This window comes from Haemaphysalis longicornis, unplaced genomic scaffold, assembly GCF_048455015.1.
Source record: "Haemaphysalis longicornis isolate Haplotype H1 unplaced genomic scaffold, Haemaphysalis longicornis Haplotype H1 scaffold_14, whole genome shotgun sequence".
In the NCBI taxonomy this organism is placed as follows: domain Eukaryota; kingdom Metazoa; phylum Arthropoda; class Arachnida; order Ixodida; family Ixodidae; genus Haemaphysalis; species Haemaphysalis longicornis.
The window spans coordinates 31,293,187-31,305,718 of record NW_027526245.1 but is presented as its reverse complement, the minus strand read 5'-3'; the positions used below and the strand labels follow the sequence as shown (position 1 = coordinate 31,305,718).

At 45.2% G+C, this 12,532-nt stretch overlaps 1 protein-coding gene across 1 annotated transcript in view; it reads left to right on the top strand.

Moving 5' to 3' along the window:
- The window catches only part of LOC144165227 (uncharacterized), a 113,429-nt gene extending 109,711 nt beyond the window's left edge, over positions 1-3,718 (top strand). Inside the window, exon 7 of the mRNA XM_077695345.1 lies at positions 3,200-3,718. Within this exon, the coding sequence (XP_077551471.1) occupies positions 3,200-3,343 (144 nt within the window). The 3' untranslated portion in view covers positions 3,344-3,718. The remainder of the gene's footprint in view (positions 1-3,199) is intronic.
- Positions 3,719-12,532: the final 8,814 nt, after the last annotated feature.

The window sequence follows — 12,532 nt, the reverse complement described above, 5'->3', positions numbered from 1 at the left end:
ATTGTCTCGCGGTCCCTATACCACGGCCAGTGGGGGAAGCTTAGTATCTATTAAACAGTTTAGGAGTTATCATTGCCATTAAAGTAAGCATCTAAATAAACTGTTCGCTGATGTCACGCGGAAAAGTGTTCTCCCCTAAAGAGCATTTTTTATTGTCAACGGAAAAATTGTACGGCGCTAGAGGCGACGCAAATGACGTACGGCGATAGTGCAAATAGATACTGAGGAGAACCTGAAGATTACGTGACAGGAAAGCAGCCTGTCGGCCTTTCCTACATTCCCATAACCGGAGCCATGAAAAAAATTAAAGCAACCTTGCCTCCACGGCCTTGTCCTCAGACGGCCATCAATGAATTCCTTCGTACCAGCGAACAATAAACTTGCAGAATCGAACGGAGGACGACGCACGTCAATTTTAATATCTGCCAGCATAGTGACTTGGTCAGTAACAAAATTGCCCGATTTTTCATTTGAAGAGAGATTCCCCTACGTTAAGAGCCAGGCCACTTGAGTACACCGCACGAGCAATAACGCCGAAGCTCAGATGTATGTATACCTAAAAATGAAGTGCTCGAATGAACCATTGGCTGACTGACTTACTGACTCGCTGACTGACTGACTGACTGACTGACTCATCAATGCCGAGCCGAAACTGTTAGACCAAGGGGCTTGAAATTTCCGGAGTATATTTTTCGTGGCGTAGGTTGTTACTAGGGCGGGATTCTCGAAAATTATGCCGCTAACAAACGTAAAAGGGGCATTGTATTTTCCCAGATTGTATTTGTATTTTACCCCGCTCATCCGCTCAGATATCTAAGTGCTTTTTGATGATGTCTCTCATCCACAAAATACTCCCAAAAGTAGTTCTACGGTTTTGCACTAACAAACACTAACGGCACGTAGCGGCATCTCGGAACAGTGTTATTTATTAATCCCCAAATTTATGTTTGACTGTTCTGTACATCCAATTGTTTTTTGTATTAAATGGTACTCCTACATTAGCACAGAATTTATTTTGAGGATTTATCCCCGAGACGCCGCAAAAAGAGCCAATGATTTTTCAAATTACACCCATGACGGCGCGAAGAGGCCTAACATTATATTTGCATTCCAATCGAAACTGCCGGTTGTAGAAACCTCAGATTTGAGGAGAACATTATAATTATGTTGTAGGAGCTCAGTATGGCTCAACTTCTAAAAAATATCACACCCGTGAGAGAATAACAGGCAATAAAATGTAGCTCTTCAGAGTTTTGTTTTTATCGCAATGCCGTTGTGATATTGAATTTTCTTGATGACTAATACAACGAGATAACGAATACAGATGTGTAAGAACTGTTTTGCAAGATTTTTTACATGACAGCTATGTATTAGGGGCCATAAGGGTTTTAGGCGAATTAGAAGTTGTTACGGATTTCTCAAAAACATTTCAGCCCATTGATATATGTAATTCGTTTTTGCTGTTTAAAGCTTCTTATACAATTGCCCCCAAAACAATTGTCAAGATATTGTCCAACAAGCGTATAAATGTGCGAGCGAGATTTTTAAAATTATACCCCTTCAGAGGTGTTTTCAGTTCAATTTTCCAGCGTGGCATAGCGCTTGCCATCTGTTCGGTCTATATGCAACCACATGCCCCTGTATGAGCCCATGTTATTTATGATAAAACTGTTACTGATGGGTATCCTGCACCCCGAAGGGACAATACTTCCCGTGAGTAACTATGCTTTTGAGCACACCATCATGGTTCTATTTATTTAGGATGGTTCGTATAAAGCAGGAGTTCTAGCCATTTTCTATAACCACATGCCTCCGTGAGAAGCTCATGTGTTGACAACAGGCAGGAGTTCTGAATTGTGTAAAACTCCAAGGTGAAGTACCTAATTAGGACAAGTAAGAGAGAACTCAACAACCCATTCGTGTACGTAGTATAGTGGCGCACCCAAGCGTCGCCGAATACTAACGCTTATAAAAAAAGTTGGCATTACACGCACCACGTCCTCGGCATAAGCTACTTCCCAAGGATTAAAAAAGTCGATTGTTCGCAAGTCACGTTCATGCCAAAGATATGAGGGAAGCTGAATACATGCAGGGTCACAACCTAAACCCACCAAGGCCACAGTGGTGCCACCCCAGCTAATTTATTAGTTGCAAAATAGCTGATAACAAGCTCATACCAAGCTGTAGCTGCAGCATCTAGTAATGCAAAGAGCGAATGAAAAATCATCAGCCGCGAAATTGACAGTGGCCAAATATCTCTGCGTGGTCACACCGAAACAACTGCTCAAACGCCATCGACCCATAGAGACTGCCTGTTAAGCTCATGCGTTGAGTAAGCAGTAAGCAAATAACTGTGCCTGGTTGTTAATTGAGAGCAGTCATAACGCTTTAATTCAAAGAAGGGTCAGTTGAAACCTGACTAATGACACCATGAAAATAATTGCTTGAACATGCAAGGGCACCAAATGTCACCGTTATTTTCCAGACGTTCATTGTCACAGAAGGGTTGCGCCCCATTCTTGTAACCGCAGTTAACGGAGGTTGAGTAAGAATGACACATACACCGATGGGACCTAGAATGGTAAAATGATGTGAGAAATTCACCAAATCAGAAAAGTTTGTTTCAAACAAGGGAGCGCCGACACACGCAGCCAAAATAACGCACAAAACAACAAAATTGCTTTTCATCGGCTGTCGCTGACCCCTTTCTGGTCATCATGAACAAAGTCGCTAGCCAATACGTTTGCTTCCAACTTTCTTCAATAAGTTATCTCACGCAAATTTTAGCCATGTTAGCCCTTCTTTTTCTAAGTTTAAGGCCAGATGTTGTTTCACCTTTAAGAAGGCCGGTGGGACAAAAGAGAACTAGAGGCAGATGTTCGTAAAGGCAGATGTATTATCGTTGCTTACACGCACTCTTATCGTCGTCGTTGTTTAATCTGAATCGGCGCAAGATTGCGGGGTATCAGCAGTGCATAGTTCTTCCGAAATGCGTGCTCTAGGTATGTCTCGGCCCTCCACCGCCAGTTCGTGGTCGAACTTTGGTTTTTGTCGACAAAGCACGGGTTTTTAACTGGCCTGGCAGTCTATGCATTGTTATGGAGAACAAACAAATCATAGTGCCAGTACCACCGTGTAAGTTATGCAACGATGTTGGGGAAATGAACCTTCACGTCATATTTTCTTTCCCCGCTGACAGGTGTATTTCCTCAAGTGCGTGCTGGCCTACTGCCACACACTGCAAAGTGAAGAGGAACCCAAGCAGCCCCCAGAAGCGTCGCCCCTGCGGTGCCAAAAAGACCACGAGCCGGAGGAGCCACATTGCAGCAACACTAGAGCGTAGCCACCACCCCATTGGGACCTGCGGAAACGAGAGCCGTGCTGCAATTATGGCAACAGAAGGCTGAGAATTTTCTACGTCGGCACCTGTCCGAAGTTCCAAGTGAAAACCTGTAGCACGTCACTAAGCACCGTGTGAATCGTACAAGCAGATTTTAATTTCCGACTTACCTTTGCAACTGCAGCTTCCTTGTGTTTTCCCAGCAGACTACGTGATGAAACGGTAAAATTTCCTGCCAGCCTATTATAGGTATGTCGTACGGCGAAACAGCTCGATTGTCAACAATTTTGTTCAACCACACATTCGTAATTATGCTGGGTCCATTTGCCCTCTACGACGCCTAAACCTGGAAGGCTACAGGAGCAGAATGAATTTAAGACATGCTTGGAGCAGATAAATTCAGTTGAGTGTTTGGAGGCAGTTCCGGCGCTCAACTGCGAAATGAAGACTGTAGCAGTGCCTGATTTCTCAAGCACGTGTGTTGCATAGAATGACGAATTTTGTTAGTTCTGAACTTAAACGACTGACCACAGAAATAGAAGAGACACACTTTCTGAAGCCTGAAGGCGACAAAGCGATACAATAAGGAAATATCTATCACGGCACGTGCGCCTAAGAGTGAGGCTTTAAGATGTCAGAAAGCTCCACCACATGTAGACCCTGTCATGTGAGTAGGGCTGGGAAAACTATCATACGTCATTCTGTACAAACTCTTCACAGAGAGTTAACCACCCCGTGCATTACTCTACAGTGTGGTAATATTCCTCCAGTCTGCAACCGAACAAATTATCTGTAAACGAGCTTTATTAGTTTTTTTTAGTTTTGGTAACATTATCTGATGTGGGCCGCAATTACTCCCTCTGGTTCGCGTATTCTTGAGTCCCCTGTTTATTTTACGATGCTCTAGCAGCTTGGCCTCCCCGCGGAGCATGTTTAAATTGTACCATGTACATACGTTTCCATTTAAAACTGTCCTCACCCTACCTCATGTGAGGCCCATTTTGTTGGCCGTTTAGACAAAGGACAGTTATGAACCCAAAAAGGGTTAACCAAGAAGGACCAAGTGCCCTTTCGGAGTTAAATACTTCTGAAGAATGCGAACTAGTGGCCTTCCTACACTCTGAACCACTGTAGACGAGGATAAGCGCGCTCCTCGTTACGCACGAACCTCTTGTATGAATTTCGCAGTGATGTGAGAGTCGTAGTAAACCGCTCGCTGTCTTAGCGGTACACATCTCTCTAACATTTAATGACTTAATGGTGTTCAGTCATAACATGGATGATGTTGTGCTTACTAACTGACGGTCATAAATTCATCGGTGTACAGTTACGGAGAGTCCCCGCCGGTGTTTTGATATAAGGCCGTGTCGAATAAAAACAACGATATGTTCGTCGCTTTGGCGCACGATAAAACTTTCTCTCCTCGAACAAAAGTGTATCCCTGCTATGCCGCTCGCCTAATAGCCCATGCTTAGTATTTCGTCGTGAATCTACAACTTGGAGCGTCGCTATTTGTACCAGAGAAGTCTTTGACAAAATATATTTTTAGCTTGCGATGGTCACGATATGGCACCCTGCACAACATACATAATTAAAATGTGAAGCCGTGATGGCGTCAGTCGCCTTTTCTCAAAATTTTGACCAGTTTCGAAGACGCTAGCCGGGGTTTAACAATAAAGTCATTTAAACGCGTACCGCAAATAGGAGAACAATACAGACGTGTTGCGCCGCTTTTTTGATACAGCCATTCTAGTTTTACCGATTGTATTCTTGAAAACACACGCAAACTTATGTTGGGAGCTGTGGAAACATGCGCGTAAGAGTTAGCGCTTGCACTGTGACTGTATATCCGTATATACTATGCATGCAATTAAAAAAGCGATGCTTCAAAGCACGCGAGAAAGAATGAAGCCTTTTAAAGACGTTTCGGCTGAGGGAGCGGCTGTCGTCAGTACGACAGGTTGTCTTACTACGTGAACCAGCAAAATCAATCATATCAGCCCGGATTTTGGTGCGCGACTCGCTTGGAGTGGTATGCGGTGGTTAGTTTAAAAAAAAACATTGCATTTAGACGGCGCAGTTGAATTTTAAAAAGACGCACTTTTAATCGCATCGTGTTCAGCGCTCTAAAGTACCCAGCAAGGAATTATGATCAAGCTGGTTGGGAGATTATCTTGTGTTACTGCAGACTGTATGTGAACGCCACTTTGAAAGGGTCATATACCACCATGTTTGGGGCAGAAAGCGATCAAGTTCTCTTCGCGTAGCGGCAGAAACACGATTTCTAGTTGGTGGCAAGTCAAGAGTTGTGCGGCAACTATGAAGACAGCGGTGCGTGGTGTTTAAAAGGGTATACAGTCACATCGCTTAGAAAATGTGGCTCCACCACCACACTTTCTGTCATGGCGTCCCCAAAGAATATTTGTCGACACTCAAGTTAGTTAGCTGCCAGCGCTAAGATTGTTTTAAATGCAGCTCGAAAGCGACGTTTAATTTTAGGGAAAGAGCACATGTCCTGAAATACTCATACAAGGCCCTCAGGTTAGAAAAGTGCATATAAATATGTATAGTTCTGGTAACACCACACCAACCCAGCTTACTGGAATAAAGATAAATGAGTGGGCGCTAAGGCGGGCAATCTTTCCACCATTTCAACAAGGTATTGCATTTCTTCGCATTTCTAAAGAAGCTCCAAGGGAACGATTTTTTCCATATTTAAATGCGAGTCACCACGAGAAGATTGTTTTTAATATTGTCACAGATTGTTATATAACGCATGCTCCTCGCCAGTATGTGTCAAAGGGACACTAAGGAGCGGAAACAAGTTGGCTTGCATCGACACATTACGGTTCCGAGTATCTAAATACACAATTCTCGCACCTATCAGTTTCGTAATAAGGCAGTACATCTAGAAACGTGAAAACAGGTGTCGACGCCCCGTACGCCTTTGAGTACTACGCTTTTTAACATCACTACAGTTGTAAACGGCGAGTTTTCTTCAAATATAAATATGCCTGAAGTGGTTGAGCACGGGAAATAAATATAAATCAAAACTTTTCATGAGTTGATTTAATTTTAAAAAACACAGAACAACCTTTATACCTTGCGGGACCGCCTACTTCCCTGGCGCTTAAGCTGGCCATCATGATTTCCGTTCATTACAGTAAATATAACTTCATACTTTAATGCCAGTTTTAGCTCGAGTCAGCGACTCACCATAACTGCGGGCTCCACACATTTTTTTTTTTACCGAGAGATACAATGATAGTTAAAATGAACCCGCACAAAGCCCACACCATCTACCATTTACACGCAAGCGTTCTACGAAACTACAAACGCAACAGTGACAAGGCTCTAACACTGGCGTCGTTGCCTGCTTTCAAAACTAGGCAAGTAGAAAGGGTTCGTGGGGCAATAGCTGTCGTTTTGTCACCAAAACACGCTATCCTTTTCTGTAAAAGTTTGAAGAGGCAGAAAGAGCTTGCTGTGCGGAGATAATGCGCTTTTTCGAAAAAAATGGAAGTAAGGCGCTTGAATTAAGGGGCACTCGACCATTAAGGGAACTCGAACTGATGTTCTTAACACAATCTAGCTATTTCTTACAGCATAATTATGGTTCTCTACTTGTTGTTTATCGCTTTTTTTGTAAAGATAACAATCAATGGCCTTTAAAAGTTAAAATAGGCATTCGCAGCACCAATTAAAAAAAATCTTGAAATAACCTTTCAAAAGCACGAGCTTATAAATGCACCTACTTTTGTGCGTAAACTGCATGAGCAGGCTCTGGTTTGTAAGGTGCAAGAATATTTAATATTGGTTGTTCGGCACCATCAAAGCCGAATACTTTTCTAGAATTACGACTCTTTTTCTGAAAACTGTGTGAAAACTAGGGTTGAGACTGCCCTAAACTACTGGTGAAACTGCGTCGCACGTACACCGTTGGACACGCAATAGAATAGCACTTTCCACGAATGCTTGAGATTAAAGTGTGTGTGGTTAGCGACAGAGACTAGCACCGCGTTAGCGACAGTGGTTCGCACAGTAAGTTAGTGAGCTTCATTTATGATTCTGTAAACTTCTTTCCATGTATAACCATCCTGCCAACTCAGTGCGAAATGTCCCCAGCCAAGGCCATTACACAGCTACTGATATGTTTTTGCAAATTGACACAAAGTACGCAATCGTGCCTTCGCCATCTTCTGTAATGCGATGCACCGTGTGAAATCGCTCAATAAAAGTCCTATTTCCCCAATGAAAGTCTACATGTTTTGAAGTGTTGATTAAGACACAATTGATATCTCATCGCTTGCAAAAATAGTAGCATTGCAGCGATTAAAGAAGATTCGCGTTATTGTTGCGCACAAGGTAACCACACTTTTGTAAACAGCGATGTTATTTGCGAATGCATTTCACGCTTCACATCGATAAGGGTGAGCAGTGTGACATTTATAAAGTACTTGGCTTATAATTGGACTTGCATCACGCGTCGAGCCAACAGAAGTCGTAAAAAGAGATGAGTCGTAAATTGACACACGTAAATTGACACACGCGTCGAGTGTCGAGAGCTGGGAGTGTTGAGCCCGTTCCGGGAGAACAGGGGGGGGTAGGACTGCTGTGGTGTTTTTAGGGGCGAAGCACCTTAGGACCTCGCTTTGTCCGGGGCTTGGCGTTTGTGTGCACAGTGTTGCGCATGCGCGAGGAGCATTGGATTGGATTGGATTGGATTTGGATTGGATTGGATTGGACTGAATTGAAATGAATTGGATTGGATTAAATTGAATTGTATCGGATTGGATTGGATTGGAATGGCATATACTGTACACACGTGTTGTCACTCATTACATGCGCGAGTGGGCAATGGCACGGGTGATTTATAAGAACGATCCCCAATGCTTCGCCCACTCGTCATGATTCACTTTGTGGAGATGCGTGCTTTTTTTAATACAGGTTTTTTTTTCAGAAATTAGGAGTGTTGGTGTTGGCGCCGTATTCACGCCAACACGCGATCTAGACCTTCTCGGTACGATTGCGGCCACCGTAGAGCTTGCAGAGCGCTAATTATCGATGAATGGAGGAAGCGATGTTGACCCCTGAAGTGCCGGTTCAGCTGGATCCACAAGACAAAGCGCCTCCATGGGCAGATGGGTTACGTGATGCTTAGTCGAGATCTGGCACGGCGCAGAGTGCATCCACACGGCGTGGCGGCTCTGCGGGCTGAAAAGCTGCCGACAGGTTCAACTCTCAAACACGGGGGCCGAACACTGGCGCTGTCTGGCCGCGAAAAAAATGTTTAAAGTCACAAACCTGCGCGAGAAGATTTAGCCTCGCTAGAACCCGCCACCCACGCCCTGCGCACGCTCACACAGCAGCCTTCATCATAAACACGAAGGCGACACAAAAAGCGGCGACGAAAAGGCGAACGAAACGGCAACTGCAACGTCTACAGAAGGTCCATATGTATGACAAAATGTGATAGTGATGGCTACCATGTGACCAGTTAGAGCCATACGAGTTGCTTTTAAAGGCAGGGATTAAAACTATTTCACCGCTTATCTGCTTACTTTGCAAATACTTATCTGCTTATCTGCAAATGTCGTCCAAAGATGATAGCCATGTGCCCCCGCTTCCCCGTAAACGCCTCTCGTATTTCCCTCGCACACCTGTCACGCTTTCTTTCTCCCTTCTCGCTTAGCGCACGTGGAACACGGCGGAGGTTTGCTCCAGTCGTTCCAGTGCTCGCGCGCCGTCTACCGGAACATTTCGTTACGGTTGGACTTTTTACAACGCGGTCAAGAGGGCTGGGGTCGCGCGCTACCGCTTTTTGTGCTTCTGGGTCAATTCATTTTTTCAGGCCGTACTGTTATTTGTTATAGCAAGAATGAAGCATATATGTATGTTTAATTAAGAGAACTCTGGAATTTCCAGTTAGGTAATATTGTTTGGCTCAAATATGCGTAATGTTTTCTTTTTGGTAAAACATGATGCAAATTATGAATATCACCTTCAGATTTAGTAGTTTGGAAATGTTTTGCCAATATGAGCGTCTCGTTGAAGAATGTTTTTACGTTTGGTCTGGCAGATGAATTGAGTAGCAGACAAACAGACAGACACATACAGGCAGGAGGAGGAGGAGTAAACTTTATTGAACCGGCCAATGAAAATAAAAAAGATGCTGGAGCGACAGTGTTGCCGGTGTCTTCCTGGGCCGGCACGAGACGAGCACACTTCCCCTTAAAGGGATCCTGAAGCGGCGTTGTTGCCGGTGTCTTCCTAGGCCGGCGGAGGGATGGACGATAGACGACGGACGACGGAGCCGAGAGCAAGAGACGCTTAGCATCTAATACAAATGGGTGGTCTCTTCCTAGCTCAGAAAGCCACGAGTGTTCGGCTTCTCTAGCCAGGAAAATCAGGTGTTCGTAAGTTTCGAGCTGAGCCCGCACCCCCAGTGCACTGGGCTGGGGAAGGGCGGGGTTTGGGTGGCCAGCGCATGCCCATACAATAAGGTACGTCATATTGGCAGTATGGATTTTTAGATGCAAAGCATCTCTTGCTCTCGGCTCCGTCGTCCGTCGTCCGTCGTCCATTCATCCGCCGGCCCAGGAAGACACCGGCAACACTGCCGCTCCAGGAGTCCTTTAAGGGGAACCGTGCTCGTCTCGTGCCGGCCCAGGAAGACACCGGCAACACTATCGCTCCAGCACCTAAGGTCGGGGCTATGTCCCTCCCTTGTTGTGGCGCTGTCCACACCCCCCCTACGCATGCTCGGCTCATCTCGGGCCGGCCCAGGAAGACACCGGTAACACTGTCGCTCCAGGAGCCATTAAAGGGTAAGACACAACCGGGCGTTCAGCAAGCCGAGCTTGCGCAGTGGGGGTGTGGACGGCGCAACAACGACAAGGGATTGACATAGCCCCGTCGCATCTAATAAGATTACCCTATCTTCCCGTAGAGGAACCCTGAGTAGTAGGGGAAACAGCCATGGGCTCAATGCAATTTTCCATTTCGTAGTTCCGGTGAGAAGTGTGGCAGTTACCATGGAAACCAAACTGTAAATATAACGATAGCTACGTACCTCAACCTAACGGAAACGACTAACTGAATACTAATGGGCACTTGAATGTACCCTATGGCTGCTTTGCATACTACTCAGGGTTCCTCTATGGGAAGACGGTGTAATTTTTTTGGGGCAGTTGTAAGGGTATGTTGTATATGATGAAGGATAAGGGTGTTGAAATGCCCTTTCGTGTGAAGTCTGCGCCATAGTCGAGCGTCGCCGATGTTTAAGTGTTCAGGGAGGGGCTAAGGGGTTGGTTATGGCCGCGGCACTCACAGTGGTTGAACATTATATCGGTAAAGAGAATGGCAAATAACTGGGTTGGAGGGGGTGCTAACTGCCAAGTCGCCCGCTCCCGATGGGGATGCCCGGAGCAGGATATCGCTGGCAGCGGCGTGAACCGCATCCTTCCATGGGATTGCGGAATGACATTGGGTCCACACGATTTGGATGTCGCGCAGGGTTTTGATTGTGTGGAGAAAACAGACAGGCCAAACGTTTCGCGTTTGAGCAGCCCAAAAAATATCTATCGTGTTTAATGTGCGTCGTTGCGTCGTAATAGCACGCCGTGATGAAAGGCGCCCCATCGAGCGCTTCGAAACAGCCGCGGTACGCGCATTAAGCCCTGCCCATTTCATGCGGGCGTTGCCAGACCACGCTGCTTGATTCGTGACGCACTAGTGAAACTTGAAGGGGAAAAAGGTCTTCTAGCAGAAATAGTGACGTGACCTCACGTGGTATGCGAGCAGCGGTCCAAAAAAGCGATATGGTCCGTCGTGTGGATGCAAGGCATGTGTCGTTCGACTCCGTCGAGATGATGGCGTGCATGGTAGGGTCGAGGGGCATAAGCTACAAGTAGCTGACAAGCGCCATTCGGGAAATTGGCGGTCTACCACCACCGAGGTTTCGACCGGGGATGTCGCTCACGAAAAGAAGAAGAAGATTATAGATTCTTGTAAAAAGAGGAAGGTTACATGAGCAGATATATCCAGACGATGGTCCCATAGTTTATACTTCACTGGGACCCGCGGTGCAGCACACTAAACTTTTTTACACCTTTTTGGCCAAAAAGGGTGTAAGATAATTGAAAAAAGGGTGTTGGGAGGCCCTTACGCCCTTTTTCTTGAATCTCAACACCCTTTTTTGTAGCTTTCCACCCTTTTTGCGTGAAAAAAAGGGTGTTGACCATCCTCAACACCCTTTTTTTGGACGGGTGTTGAAAGGGTGTGGAAAAGGTGTTCAGCTCATCATTGATTGAGGTCATGCATGCAATATAATTTCAAAAAGACATCCCATTGTACCATCCACCCAACCTCGTCAAAAATGTTCAAAAGCAAAAAAAAAAGCTGCCAAATTCAATAAAAAGCAGCGGCAGCACCGACGTTGAAACAGGAAAAAATATCAGCCCTTGCTTATTACGACATCGACAGAATAACACTCCCCCTCCCACTTTTTGTTTTCTACAACCTTGCACCGAGCACAGCACAACGTACCTTGAACTGTGACATCTGTATCATCATTCCGTCGTTCCCTGTTCCTCTCCTGCCCCACCAGCACAATCATAGCCCCCTCTGACAACAGTCATTCTCGTCACTCAGTGGAGTTATAAAGTACTAGCAATCACAATTTTATTCCATTCTTATTGTTAGCGACCGTAAATATTCAGTACAAATGCAATAAACAGACCACCTAGTTTCTCCTGCAGAAACAACGTTGGAGAACAAGGCAGATATCAAAAGAAAATAAAAGTTGGGGAGGGAGGGGGCATGGAATCGGGCGCTAAATAAACAGACGCCAAATAATAATACGATTACTTACACTAGAACACTGCCAAATTTCATTGCGGAGTGTTATCTTACTATCTGGTGCTTTTTTTAACGTTCAAATTGAGCGCCAAAAAACTCAGTTCGCGTTTTGTGTTTGTAAACTTAAGAAATATAAGCTTCTTTATTATATTACACACAAAAAATAATAAGTTACTGTTATATTCAGTAAACTAGGCAATTATTTATTATTGTCGTTTTAATTTGTTTACGCAACCTGCTGCCAATGGCCGACACCCTGAGTACGGCGTGCGGCGGCGCGGCCAGTTACCTCCTCGAATCGTCCCATGACAGCCATGACCCGTCTGGCGTCGA